The sequence below is a fragment of the Mirounga angustirostris genome, unplaced genomic scaffold, assembly GCF_029215605.1.
Source record: "Mirounga angustirostris isolate CCGP_5_RB_7025 unplaced genomic scaffold, mMirAng1.0.hap1 SCAF_1, whole genome shotgun sequence".
NCBI lineage: Eukaryota > Metazoa > Chordata > Mammalia > Carnivora > Phocidae > Mirounga > Mirounga angustirostris.
In genome coordinates, this window is record NW_026991709.1 from 110667796 (window position 1) to 110683044 (window position 15249).

The 15249-nt window shown below is 44.4% G+C and overlaps 1 protein-coding gene across 1 annotated transcript in view; it reads left to right on the plus strand.

Annotated features, from left to right (window-relative positions):
- The first annotated feature begins 1584 nt into the window (after window positions 1-1584).
- MINDY4B (MINDY family member 4B) overlaps window positions 1585-15249 on the plus strand; it is a 36361-nt gene continuing 22696 nt past the window's right edge. The window contains exons 1-5 of the mRNA XM_045902134.2: window positions 1585-1691; window positions 1911-1938; window positions 3586-3753; window positions 11906-12025; window positions 12761-12852. Coding sequence (XP_045758090.1) covers window positions 1585-1691; window positions 1911-1938; window positions 3586-3753; window positions 11906-12025; window positions 12761-12852 — 515 coding nt within the window. The remainder of the gene's footprint in view (window positions 1692-1910; window positions 1939-3585; window positions 3754-11905; window positions 12026-12760; window positions 12853-15249) is intronic.

Genomic DNA, 15249 nt, shown 5'->3' on the forward strand with positions numbered 1-15249 from the left:
TCAGGTCTGATATTCAACCAAATCCAAAGAGACAAGGTAACTTTTGCTGGTAGCCAGTATTTGTTGTTGTTGTTGTTGTTAAGATTTTATTTATTTATTTTGAGAGAGAGAGCACAAGCAGGGGGAACAGCAGACAAAGGGAGAGAGAGAAGCAGGCTCCCCACTGAGCAGGGAGCCCGATGCAGGACGGGATCCCAGAACCCTGGGATCATGACCCGAGCTGAAGGCAGACACTTAACCGACTGAGCCATCCAGGCACCCCCAGTATTTGTTTTTGATAAACACTATTGTACTGCTCAGGGCTCTCCAGGGAGAGAGACAAAGAGAGAGAGAAAGAGGTCTTTATTGTAAGGAATTGGCTTACATGATTGTGAAGGTTGACAAGTCTGAAATGGGCAGGGCACTTCTCTGGCTGGAGACTCAGAGAAGTGTTGACGCATCTGAAGACGATTTAGAGGCAGAGTCCTTCTTCCCCGGGAGACCTGAGTCTTTTCTCTTAAGGCCTTCAGCTGATTGGTTGAGGTCCAACCTCATTTTGAAGTATATACTACTTTACTCAAAATCTACCATTTAAATGTTAAGCACATCTAAAAAAACAAACAAACAACAACAACAACAAAACCTTCATAGCAACATCGAGATTGGTGTTTGACCAAAAACTGGGTTCCGTAGCCTAACAAGACGACACATAAAATTAACCATCATGGGCGCCTGGGTGGCTCAGTTGGTTAAGCGACTGCCTTCAGCTCAGGTCATGGTCCCGGAGTTCTGGGATCGAGTCCCACATCGGGCTCCCTGCTCGGCGGGGAGCCTGCTTCTCCCTCTGACCCTCTCCCCTCTCATGCTGTTTCTCTCTCTCTCTCTCTCTCAAATAAAAAAAAAAAATCTTAAAAAAAAAAATTAACCATCACAACAATGAATAGTCATTATTATGCCAGTTATTGCAGCTACATTTCCTTCAGCCAATAGGACATGACATCATTTTATACCTCTCCCTGAAACAAATCAAACCAGTCCTTCTTCAAACTGTGTGCAAGATTTCTGTGTACTATGTCAAACATCTGTTGGCCAGTTTCTTCCTTGGCCTACATATGATCCAACAGTAGTTGATACAGTTTTTAGATATCAACAGGATGGCTTTTACCCCTGCCCACCCCCCCACCCCCCGGCTAAGTGGCTAAGTATTTCTATACCACAAACATGTCCACAGAAGCATGACAGCATAAAGTACTATCACGTTCCACCAGGATGGTATCCTTCGTCAATTAAATTATCCCATTGCTTTAATACAGAGAAGTAATTGCAATCCTTTTGTTTATAAATCTGCATCTTGGATTAAACATTCATGGTGTCTATACAGGGCAGAATACACCAAGTATTCCACCTCTAATGAAAGTTGAATGGTGATCTGATAGCAGGGGCTTACAGAGAGCACAGAGCAGAAACTGTGTGGTGTCACCTACTTTGCTGGTCAGAAGTCGGGGCTGCCCCCCAGCTGGCCAGCGTCTCGCTTCCCCACTGCCAGACCTCTCTCTTCCAACCTAACAACTCCCTTCTTCAGTTCCCCACCTTCCCCAAAGGACTATGCAAGTCCCGGACCAGGAACAATGCTCCCGGGAGCTGGATTTGGAGGAAATAACCAGGAAAATTTCATTTCTTGACAAATGGCGGCAAATCTTTAGTTGTCACAGGTAAGATGTTCTTGTTCTCTCGTTTCTCTAGAACCAGAGGGATTTCAGGTATTTAAGTAATCAGCTTTTATGCTCGCTACATGAGAAGTCTCCATTATAGATTTACATTTAAGATGCTTCGTTTGTGGAGAGAGTCTTTGCTAGCAAGGTTGGGTTTGAGGAGGTTTGAGGGTTGAATGGATTGAGTAATTTACTTGATGTTTTCTCTCTCATTTATAGGTTGGGAACCAATAATACAACTCTTCAGGTAATTACTTTTCTCAAAACCAATGTGTTTTCCTCTAGTTGCTTCTTTGAACAATCACATTAATGGCATAATCTGCATTTATTCTATGCACATAATGTCACTCAGGCACCCGGCATTTAACGTGTGAACACATAAAACTAGAAAGCCCGTTGAAATCTTTTCTTGTGCTTTCTTTTTCCATAAAAATCTCTTCCTACTTTTAAGTACTTTTCATCATTAAGAGTACCATATGGTTATTATTTCAGAAAAAAGTAATATTAGAATCTAGAGTTCTTACACTTGTGAAATAACACTAGATTCTGACATCCAAGTGCTTCACTGTTCTTGAAGAAAAGTAATTTTGAAAGTAGCTATCATCTTTATTCAGCTTCTGAAAAACTGTTTTCCTTCATCATTTTCAAATAAGGCAAAGGTGACTGAATTCAGGTGTTACTAGGTATTTTAAAATCTGTTATACGATATAAAATGAAAGATGTTTTTTATCTCCTGTAACCTGAAAAGGTTACAAGGTAATGAACTTGGTATTTCAGATATTAATTCAATCTCTGAACAAACACAGCACAAAATGTGAGGGTGATTTTCCTGGCACTAATATATGATATGATCAAACAACTGAATTATTAATATTTTAACTGTAACTTTAAAGCATCTTCCTCCAAGTAACCTGTCATCAAAAGCCTTATTTGTGCTAAAACTTTCGTAACCACAGTCTAAATTAGAATTTAATGCTTCCATTTTAGTCTTAGAAGTATTAAGTGGAAATAGCTACCATTTGGGAGAATAGAATATTCAAAAGATAAAACTATCTTTGAAAGGAAAAAAATAAATAAATGTCAAGTTACGCTTTATACAAGGTGAGGGAAACCCATCACTACAAATGTAAAGATTTTCCATTTGGTTTACGGAATGCATCGTATCACAACAGTAGTCTGCAATTTGGATGCTGTGTTTCTGAGATAAGAAAGCATCTTAGCCTCTAGGAATCCAGAGAACTAAGAAGGCAGTTTCCTTCATGTTTCAGCCTCCGATAGGGCAGATTTGTTTCACGACATTAGTATAGAAGTTAGGTAAATTGGAAGAAGACTTATTGCTAACATATTTAAATGCCGTAAGAATCAGTCAAGAAAAGTAAAAAATAGATTTTTTTTCTTAAAGGTAGGGGATGGATTTTTTAAAGAAACAAATTATTATAACTCACTTATTAGGGAGCAGGAATCTGAGAGAATTAAAAGGAGGTAACCTGACTTCATTTACTGGCCAGTTAACTACACAGAGAGGAATACCTCACATAGACTGGAAAGATTCATTGATTGTTGATAAAATGTTGTCTTCTCAAAACAAGAGACAGTGACATTTACATTCTTCTCTAAACATAACTTCAAGTCAAGGTCTTGATAGCATTAATTATGTTTCCATAGTTACATTTAACCTCTCCCAGTCACATAAAACTTATGAGAAACCCCTTTGACACAGACATCGGGATTTTTCTACCTCTTTTATTGCTATTTATCACAATTTTCAGATGTCTGTAAAAGGGAGACAATATTTTCTGAACACTGCTATTTCAGAGAGAAAGATAGAGAAGGGGGAAACCAGGTCATCACCAGCTCTGTTTGCTTTGTTTTTTGGTGGTGATATTTTACACAGAATCATGGAGGCAACCATACATCTGCTGATGAAACTGAAGATAGAACAGGAATACCTCAGCCCAAAGGACAAGGACATTTGCCACCAAGTAGCCTTTGTTCTATCCCCAAACCCTCTATCATCTCTTCAAAATCCGGCGGCTTTCCTATCTCCCTGGCAATGGCCACGGTAAGTATAGCTTGTCAATTAAACATGAAAGGAAACGTAATCTTCCCCAAACAACAAGGCTGGGGAATCTTATCTGCTGTCATGTGAGAGTATTATTGAAGATAAGACTACAGACGGTTGTGATTGGTAAAAGGAGAATATAATTAAAATGACTTATTTATGGTATTTTTCAAGGACATCGGTGATGTTACAATCTTTTCCTCCCAAACTCGGAGAGTCTCTAGTCACTTCCTTGGTCTGCCGATTAACTTTGAGGGAGTGAGGGAGTTGAATTCCAACAAATCACTTAATAAGGTAAGATAGGACAGGTGACGAGTGCTGCCAACCACTCACAGAAAGCCATGTCGCTGTGTGAGGCAGGGCCCTGTCCTCGCGGGCAGGTGGGGGGCAGGCGGGGCACCTGTGCCGGGCCTGGTGCTGGGGCAAGGAGCTGATCTCAGGAAATGCTTTTCTGGGGCTGCCAACTAACAGGCAGATTTGAAAAGAACCTGACATTGAGGATTCAAGTGGATCTGGAAGCTCCTGGTTCTGTGGACCATTTGCTCAATTCCAAACCGGATGCGTAGGGGCAAAGGGCTATGGCAGAGACCTAGCAAGGAGGTGAACTAGCAGACAAGCCAGGGCTGGAGCCAATGCCTTGGCAACGGACCAAAGGCCCAGCTGTCAAAGTCAAAGAGGCATGATTGGGAACTGGGGAAGCTAAGCCCTGGGTCAAGCCAGGGGGAAAGGACCAGCTAGAGTGAGAGATCCCTTCGACTGGATTGCCTCCAAGATAGTTCTCTCAGTCATAGTGAGACTCGGGACAATTTCTTCTCAGGACCTTCACACTGACACTTTAACTTGCACACTGTATCCTGGAGCCTCAGGCAGAGACTTTTCCTGGGGGCCCCAAGAACAAGAATTGGAAGCAGCACTTCCTGAGGGCAGGCTGCCCTACACCTGTGCAAGCTTGCAGAAAGCACCCAGGACCAGACTGGTCACCTGGGCGAAAACCAATAGCACTTGCCCTGTAGGAGGCCTTCCTTGTACGTTACAGTTCCACAGTCCGTGCACCGCACACAGGGTTCCTGCTGAGAGGGGTGAGTGGGGCTTGGAACCCCTGCTGGGGAAACCATCCAGTCTCCACCTGCTTTTTGAGTTGGCCCTGACTGCAGTATTTCCAGCCCTGAATATCACCTTTCCTTACGGTCCTCATGTATAGGGACCAAGCCCCCACGTTCTTTTTTATCAGACATGTCCTCACTGGCTTCATAGAGCACCTCTCTTTCCTGTCATATTTGCAGTATAAATGGGCTGGGAGGCCCACCGTTCTTTCTCATTATCACAAATCTTTCTGCCTCAATCCACCTTCCCTCTTTTGCTCAAAGGCCGGATGTCACAGGAAGATCGGTCAGCCGGGGTCTCATGAGATGATGTGCTTGCTCATGGGCCTTACAGCCCCTGGATGGTGCCTTAACTCGTGTCTTAGGTGTCTAGTGAGTGGCTTGCCTTTCAGGGAATGAAGACAGGCGATGAACGTGGGCTCCTGCTCGAGTTTCCAGCCTCAGTGATTATTCTGCCTATGCTGTGCCATAGAACCATAAGTTAGAGTAACTATCTGTATTTTACTGGACAAGATAATGTTTTTAACAAACCATCTTTAATAAGAATGTCTTCCTGGCTCTGTAATGAATTTCTATGTAAATTTTGGAATTTACACGTATCTGGAAATTAGACTACCTTTCCTATGAAAAAAGAGAAAGGGGCGCCTGGGTGGCTCAGTCGTTAAGCGTCTGCCTTCAGCTCAGGTCATGATCCCAGGGTCCTGGGATCGAGTCCCACATCGGGCTCCCTGCTCGGCGGGAAGCCTGCTTCTCCCTCTCCCACTCCCCCTGCTTGTGTTCCTGCTCTCGCTGTCTCTCTCTGTCAAATAAATAAAATCTTTAAAAAAAAAAAAAAAGAGAAAGACCATGGATCTATATCAGTATTTGCCCATATATGCTTACAGAACTTCCAGAAGCAATTGTGGAATGTAACAGTGGAGGGAAAGAATGGGGTAGGAGACATGGGTGGGAGGGAGTCTTCTCTGAGTGTACCTTTTTGTACTCTCTGGATTTGGAACCATGTGAATGTGCAATCTATTTTTAAAAACACACATAGAAATTTTAAAAACAGGAAAAAAAAAAAAAAAGCATCACAGATGCATTCACAGATGTTTCCAAAGTCTTCTAGTCTCTCTTTATATTGTGGAAGCAAGAGAGCCTGGGTCTGAATTCCCCCACTTATCTACAGACACAAACGTGGTGTGATTGCAGACCTCCCCCATGACTTTTCCAAGGTAATTCTCTCCCTTTGGAAAATCCTGGGGGACAAAAGAATCAGACCACTCTAGCCTGAACCGGAGTTGATGGAGTGTTAAGGAAGTCCCAGAAGTGCAGATAATTGATTTTTTTCTTGGAAAAAAAAAAAAAGAATTTGGACTTATTCCCATTATGTGGGCCAGATGATAGTGTGTCCTTTAAATAGCAATAGCATTAATTAAACACACCCTGGGATTTTGAGATGCTGAGCCTTGGGATTCTGAATATGTGTATTCCAGGGAGGTGGTTTGGAAGCTTGACCAATTCTAATCGATGTTTCGGCAGTGCAGCCGCCTGGCAAATTATCACAGCTATTGAATCCTAATACTCACTTGAGAGTGCCTTTTGTTGTCATTCTGCCGTTCTCTTTTCCCTCCTCTGTTTGGGGTAGGGATGCCTGGGATTTCCCGACTTTGGCACACACTCTTTGCTGGGAATCTGCTGAGAAAGGTGGGGGTGTGTGTGTGAAACTTCTCTCTCCCCAGCATTCCTGTTTCTCACCTTTTGTTGGCTCATTTCTTTTTTTTTTAATTTTTTTAATTATGTTTACATTACATCATTAGTTTTTGATGTAGTGTTCCATGATTCATTGTTTGTGTGTAACACCCAGTGCTCCATGCAGTACTTGCCCTCCACCGGGCTAACCCATGCCCCCACTCCCCTTCCCTCTAAAACCCTCAGTTTGTTTCTTGGAGTCCATAGTCTCTCATCGTTCATCTCCCCCTCTGATTTCCCCCCCTTCATTTTTCCCTTCCTTCTCCTAATGTCCTCCATGCTATTCCTTATGTTCCACAAATAAGTGAAACCATATGATAATTGACTTTCTCTGCTTGACTTATTTCTCTTAGCATAATCTCCTCCAGTCCCATCCATGTTGATGCAAAAGGTTGGGTATTCATCCTTTCTGATGGCTGAGTAATATTCCATGTATGTATGGACCACATCTTCTTTATCCATTCATCTGTTGAAGGGCATCTCGGCTCTTTCCACACTTTGACTCATTTCTAATACGACAGCCTTCTTCCTTCCCCCAGCTGAATCATCTTACAGTGAATGAGGTGTAATGACTGATGGCCAAGGCTGCCGGCCCAGGTAAGATTGTAGAGAATGTGAGCATCCTTCTCTGTGCTCTTCTGCCAGCACCTCTCCGTCCCTCCCCCCAAAACTGCCTGCTTCCCTCCAGGGCACTTTCCCATCCTCCTCCACAACCAGGCCCTTCTCCAGAACCCAGCCTGGAACACATTCCTATAGCCTCTTTTATCAGCAGCCAATAAACCAACCCCTGGTGTGTTTGCAATACCACCTAGCAGGATCATATTAAAAATGTAACACTGGGAGATCAAAATATTCTGGCAGAGACTCAGATGAATGAAGCTTCCACGGAGGATAACAGGCAAGGGGGTGGCTTTTTAGAAGTGGGAAGCACAGCCTGGTGCCCCAGCATAAGGTCTGGTCAATAGATGGGCCTCAGTGGATGTTTGCTTGATTAATTCACTGGTCTGGACAATCCCCCCAAGAGGCATCTCAGTATGGGGCAGCAAGTATCATCCGTGTGCCCCTCACGGGCACTCTCTACCCTTCGCCACCATGCTTTCTGCCAAAACTGACCTGGGAGGGACTCTATCAACAGGGCTCCCTCCTCTTCTGGCTTCCTGTTGAGTTTGACCAATGTGAGTCCCGGAGGGAGCCTGGAGGGAGGAAAGGGAAAGAAGCCAGGTTCTGTGTAGCCAGCTGAATCCCTCTTCTCTTCTGGCCGTTCTCTCCCGGGACTTTCTCCTTCCTGGTTCAGGTCACTCTCCTCCCCCACCCCCACCCCCTTCAGGTCTAGGGCAGATAGTGTTGCTAGCTGTGGGACCCTGCATTAGCCGCTGTGGTTTCCCCACATGCAGCCCACATCTTTGTAGATCGTCCCAGTCTTAAACTCTCCTCGAGTTCATCATCCCGACTTCCGTGCACCACCTGTTTTCCTGCTGAGACTCTTATGGTACAAGTTGGAAGGTTTGCACTGGGGTCCTGGAGCTGCCATTTACAAAATACTTGACCTTGGGCATACATGTAACTGCTCTGCACCCCAAATCTTTTAATTGTAAAAGGAAAGGGCCAAATAGATTTTTTTTCTAAATTCAGCAAATGCTTATTGCGAACCCATTATGTACCAGTCTCTGCACCAGATGCTGAGGAATCCATGGTGAAGGTGATCAAGTCAAGAGTCTACCACTCTATTTGACAGGCTAGGAGAACAATGTTTCTTAGGACTCGCTAATTCTAAAAATCTCTAATTCCGTGATGAGCTGGTAATATCTAAGGCAAGACAAGATTTAGAGAAAAGCTTCAAAAAGGGTTATTCTACCTCATGTTGGTGGTGGGGGCAGGCACGGAGATGCTCCCATCTGGACAGGCAAGATTGTCACAGGGAAAGTCTAAGTCCAGGGACCAGACACAAGGCAGTCAGGGCAAGGAAATTACATGTGTCTGGAAGAATGATCCAGGACCACTGTGTTCTTCTGCATGAGTGTGTGAACGTGTGCATGTGTGTGAGTGTGTATGTGAGTGTGAGTGCATGAGTGTGTGTATGTGTGTGTGAGAACATGTGAGATAATGATCATCATCATTATCATCATCATAGCGATCAGGAAAGAGAGGTATTCATTACAAATCCTCGAAAACTAACAAAGTGAAAAGAGAAAAACTATAAACCGTGCTTGATTGTGTTAAATAATAATGATCCTTAGAGTCATTTATTAGGACCATTTACCATATTTGTGTCTAGTTACCAGGCAGCACAATGACTTATGCCTATCATTGAATATACCAGGCTAATCTTGTGATAAATTATATTTGATATGAAGGGAACTGTTATATAGGCAAGATGAGTCACCTTGCCTGTGCCGCAGGCCAGTAGGTCTGGTCTGAGCGGCCCGCAGCTCCTCTGTTCAAGGCCTGCCTGAGGTGTATCTGGACAGGCATGCTCCCTAAGTTGGAAGTGGTACCCGGCAACAGAAACAAGGGTTTGGTTTGGCTTGTAGAGTTTTAGTGATTGAATTTGAATTCTAAGCCTTCTTAGTGTCAACAGTCTTACTCTCTCACATTTGTACCCAACTTCCCTTCCCCTCCCCTGCCAAGCTCTGCTCTTTTCCCATCTGTGGGGGGACTTCCTTCCCTAAAGCGTTCCAGCAGACAGGCTGTGTGTTCACAAAGGTAATAACACCCTGCATTTACTCAGCACCCACGGTGGTTCCTAAAGCCCTTGCCCATACTTCTTCCCTTTCAACAATAGCCCCAGTGTGGACCGAGCAAGGGTTATCCGCATTTTAGGATAAGCAAATAAAATCTTAGCAAGGATGGGTAGTCTGTCCAAGTGCGTGTGGTCAGTGCAGTGCAGAAGTGGGCTTCTCAAGCCTAGAGCGGGGAGGATTCAGTCTTTCTCATGCTGCCCTGGCATCAGGGAAACACTTGGATTCATTGTCAGTCCTCTCCTGAGGATGTCCTGGGTTGGTGGCTCATTGGCCATGGGACACACCGAGTCTGTGTCTTCCAAGAGCAGTCTCTATGCCCTGCAATCCTCTCTCCTTGACTTGCTGTTGCCCTGAGACACCAGACAAATTATTTTTCTTCAAGTGCACTCCTGGGCCCTTGCTCAGGCTGAAATGCACCTGCCGCTATTTCTTTGTAGAGGCAATCTTTTGACGGGGGGAGCAGAGATGGCCAGGAAATAAACTCCAGCCCCAGAACTGGACCCTGGTCCGACAAGGGGAAAACCAATCCACATGTAGGCTTCTCCTGCATCTGTCCTTCTTAGATACCATTAGGTCTGGACCTAATGGCTGCCTGTTCTTTTTGTCCACACTCTTCAGCTGGCTTTGAATGCGTGAATGTGATATTCAAGGCTTCCAGGATCAGCCCTAAGGTACTTTCCAGTCTCAACTTCCATAGACTTCCTGCCCCGTGGTTCTGGAACACACACACACATACATGCATACATATGGACACACCACACCGTCTCCTAGTTCTGCTGAACCACTCCCTGTCCCTGGATGCTCTGAGTACTCTGCGCATGTGTGCACATGTGTGTGTGTGTGTGTGTATGTTTGCAGATCTTCTCCATCTAGCCTCCCCTCCATTATAGGCAACAGGCCACTGTGTGGTCTGTCCCACGGTGTGGGATATGTGCCTCTGCTGGAGCATGAGGGCTTTTAGGGATATGTCATTAAGTAACGTATTAAATAGACTGGGTCACCTCATGGGAAAGTTAGCTCCTTCTTCACTCCGCAGACCCGGAGAAAGACTGTAAGGGGTACACATGTCGACACCTCTTTAACACTTCCTACTTCCTTTTTTAATTAAAAAGATCGTGAGCTCAGGCAACGCTTTCGTAGGCAACAGTTTCTAGTGTAAGTGAATAACATTGTTTTATTTCCATTATTTTTTCTATATGACAAATGGTTTTGATTCCCACTTAAAGATGTGATATGAAGAGTCCTTATTAAATAGATATTTCCTGAGTTATAAGAGAGTAGCTCAAGCTAATGAGAGATATTAATTCAATAATGATTGGCATGCAAAAAGGACAGCAATCATAGGATGACACCTACTTAAAGCCGGGGAGGCAGAGCAGTGATGTTGGAATGGACGCAAAGCCCAGCTGTTTCTACCAGCTGGGTGACTTAATCAAATACTTCTCCGTCAAAGAATTAAGTTAACGTAATGAACATAAAGCACTTAGGCCAGTGCCTGGTGCATAGAAAATGCTCAATAAATGCTAGATGCCATTTGCCAGCCCAGTTCAAATGCCACATCTTCCACGAAGCCTTCTTGAGTATTCCAGTCAGAAGTTCTCCTTCCTCTGTTCTCTCAAGCTACTTCATACTTACAGAACTTCACACATTCTATCTTGTACATAGTTGTGGGATATTAGACTTTTTACATATCTATATCCCACCTAGGACCAAGCACATGCTAAACAATGAATATGTCCTTGATTATGAATGCATTCCCTTTTTTTTTTATGTGTTTTGTTTATAAAGGCTTATTTTTTTCTGGGAAGCTCTAGAAGACCCTCTCCAATCTCAACATGCTATAGAGTTTCCAGGAAAACCTTAAAGATTCTGGGGCAAGAGAACAGAGAATGCTTGTTTAGTATCATTTAAATCAATGTTGTACTCAAGCTAGAAACATAGAGTCTTGTCTGATTCTTGTTGCTGGAGCAAGAGAGAAAGACTCAAAGATGGGAGAGGCAGGGGCTGCAGAGTCATGGACATAGATGGGGACAAGAGGCAGGAAGGCAGAGCGGCAGCCCATGGTGGACTGCAAGGCATAAAGGAGAGATGTCTGGCAATGGAAGGTGAGACAGACACAAGGGACAAACATCAGATGGGGACAACGGGGTACAAAGTTGACACACTGAGACTTCAGGATAAAATAGTCTAGGGGCCCCTGGGTGGCTCAGTTGGTTAAGCATCCAACTTCGGCTCAGGTCATGATCTCAGGGTCCTGGGTTCTAGCCCCATGTCGGGCTCCCTGCCCAGCATGGAATCTGCTTTTCCCTCTCCCTCTGCTCCTCCCCCCACCGTTTTCTCTCTCTCGCTCTCAAATAAATAAATAAAATCTTTTAAAAAATAGTCTAAGTGAACCTGGTTTAACTCTTTTGCACAAGACTCTACAGTTATGATAGAGGAATAAGGTAAAATGTAAACCAGAATGTAGGAAGGGGACAGGCCTACCTCCACAAGTTTACCACCTTACTTAAGGCCGTTTGATGAGCAGTGTGTCTAAGAAGAATTATTTTTGTTTGAATCCTTTATTTCCCCTCTTAGAAGTTACGGCAGAGCCTCTTTGGAAATGCCGTCCATGTCTTCAGCTCTGACTGGAAAAAGGCCTATTTCAGGTTCCATGATCCTTTTTCTGACCTGGCTTTTGCTTTGGAAGTAGAAAAGGTAATAGTAGGCAAAAATTTTTAAATATTCTAATCCCATATTCCCTATCCATATTTCCTTCCATTCTCATCCATAAGAATATATGTTTTCATTATAATCATTTGTGGAAGCATATTTCATATAATTTAAAATTTAACCTTAAATGATAAGAGGCTGTTTAAAATTATAACTCACTGTCAGGATTGTAGCAAAGCCTCAAACCCCGCCCCCATGCACACTGCCCTCCCCAATTCTAGTTTTCCTGGCTCTCCTCTCCAAGTTCTAAGTATCCCTGAGGATGTGAAGGCAGGAGGAGATCCAGGAGGTTCTTCCTGGCTTATATAAAATCTCAGTAATTCATGTCATCAATTACCAGTAACAAAGAATTTCAAGGACTAGCCAACAATTTCCCGACATCTTCCAAATCTAAAAGTTGGATAGGAAGCAGGAGCATGGCGGAGGTGGGGTGGAGGAGGATGCATGTCCCCAGGTGCCAGTCTACAGGGCTCCACAAAGAAGGTGGTTGTTGCAGATTCTAGCCCAGCCATGGCATCTGACCACAGAACGTACATAGTATGGTGCCCCTTCACTCAGCTTAGGGATGTTATATACCAGGAGGGAAAGGGCTTCGGAGAATAGATGGCATCCATTTCCAAGAGTTCTCCTTTGTCCTGTTGGCCCCCTGGGGTTCCAGTACAGTTGTAAAGCTCTGCTCCCAGCCTTCATATGCCTCACTATTCATCTTCCCCGTTTCAGGGAGGTGCCCGAAGCATTCAGATGGCTGTACAAGGATCCATCATCAAATACTTGCTGTTTACAAGGAAGGGAAAAGACTGTAACTTTCACAGGTAAGGGGCCTAGAACTACTTGAGAGAATTACCCATTTCATGAGAACCTTTACATGCCAAATAGTCACTGGGGAAAATCCCCTGGTGGCCTCGGGAAGGGGACTTGCCTCACGAGACAAAATGGCTCTGGTTCTCCCGGAGGGACTGGACTTTGCGGCTGGGGAGGACTCTCCTGGAGCCACTCTCAATGGTTGCTGGAATAATGTTGAGTTTTCATGTTCCACTGCAGACCGTCCTGTCAGGTGAAGTGACGCACCTGGTCTTACTTGACAGTATTTGATGGGAAAAGCCAGACTAACAATTAAGGAGGAACAAAAGGGCTGTTTAAAAAAAAAAAAAAAAAAAAACCCTGATAAATGAAGAATTAATTCTCCTATTTAACCAGGCTGACAAAATACAGTGTTTGGTAGTTGCCTATTTAAGAAAATCAGTTCAAATGACTTTACTTAGAAGTCAACAAACTCCATCATGGGCAAAGCTCTATGCTTGGTATGAGAAGAAATATAAACAAGTAAAAGGTATATATCTGCCCTCAGCAGGATAAGTTATCCCTCAAAACAGGAACTAAATGTATAATTTATTCTAAGATCATGAATTGCCAGTTTCCTGAGAAGCAGAGCCAGAGGTGGGAATTCTTTATACAAGTGATTTATGAAGCAAATGCCCTGTTGGAGAGGAAAAAAAAATTCTTTTACCCTTCTAGCTTCTTTGGCTGGTCTAATAATTAACCTAACATAAGACAGATTAACAGGAGAAAAACAAAGTTTAATAACATGTATATATCCTTTATACCTGGGAGAGACCAAGAGAAACTGAGTAACTCCCCAGAATAGCCAAAGGCATCACCTTAAATACCATCTTTAGCTAAAGACCAAAGAAGATGTTGGGGGTGGGAGTCCGTTATGGGAGGTTACCAGGAAAAGCACAGTAAACAAGGGTAAGGTGGTTATGCAGATTTACATCAGTGCATTCTCTACTGATAGGAGTTTCTAGAGATTGAGAGCCATTCCCCTCCTCCGGGGAGGGAGATACCCTTACAAATGGAGTTTTCCCTTAAAATGTCTTTTACAAAAGGCTAACTTCTGAGTTTTCAGATCTTCTCTTGAGTCTGTAGTTTGGTTGTTTTTAAATAACCAGCTTAAAATAATCAGTATGCCAAAGAGATATACGTTGGGTGGCAAGACTTGCTCCCCTTTGGCCCTCAGGAGGAACCTGTAGGAGCGAGGGAAGCAGGATAGGGAAAGAGAAGCAGAAGATGTGGTCTCCAGCGATATCCAGCCTCAGTCTGATCCCATGGGAGCTCGGCAACCTCAGCTGCCCCATCTCCAAAGAAGGAAGTGGGGCCTTTGTGCTTCCCCCCCCCGCCCCCCCCCCAGGCAGCCACGGGCTTTGAGCCATCCGTGGAAAGGCAGGCATCACTCCTTATCACTCCCAGGCAAAGTCACTCCAACTCTTGAGAGGAAGGTGAAAAGTAGGAGCCACTGGTAGCAGCCCCCCAAGGCAGCCGGGGGAGGCGCCCACCAACTAAGTAAAAGGGACCTCAGGGAATCTAGATGAAACACACGCACGTTTGCTACACACACAAAGCATTTAGCACAGAGCCTGGCGTGCGGCAGATATTAAATATGTGGTAACAAGGAACCGCTCTCATAGACCTGCTCCACGAAGACTTCCTGAATCTTCTCAGTCACAAGTCCTGTCTCCCTCTTCGGTACTGTCATAGCACTTTGTTTTATTCTCATCCACCTCCTCAGACTAGGGTTTTGGAGTATGGAACTCCTTGTTACTCATTCCTGTATCGCCACAGGGCTAGAAGGATGATAGAAATCATGGCTGAGTTCATTCATGAACCCCTATCATGTGTTTCTCCAACAGCTGTCAGTGTTAAATATTTAGAAAACCAGCCTAGTAAAGGTCTACCACATAAAGACTGGCTCCCATCTCCTGGGAAATCCTGACAGCCTGGGATTACTCCCTAGACTATAATGGTGAAGAGCAGGGAGTCAGGGGGCCCGGCTGCCTGATTTCAGGTCACTGCTCTACCACTTTCAAGGTGAATGACCGGGGGCCAATTACTCAACCTCTCTTTCTTTCTTCCTCCCTAAAATGCGAGGAACAGTAGCATCTACTTCACAAGGTTGAAGTGAGGATGAAATGAGGTGACATGTATGAAGCACTTAGAACAATGCTAGGGGCAGTGAGTGCCAGGTGAACGTAAGCTACAAGTCAGTGAGGGCGACATGTGGTGGGCCTCCAGCCAGGCGTAGGATGGACACGATCTGGCAGGACATACAAGACTAGCTCGTTAAAGGTGCACCAGGGCACAAGCCAAGGCATGGAGGTGAAATGTGGCAAGTATGTTCGGGGCACTGGTCCATGTGGGCCATCGGGTTTGCA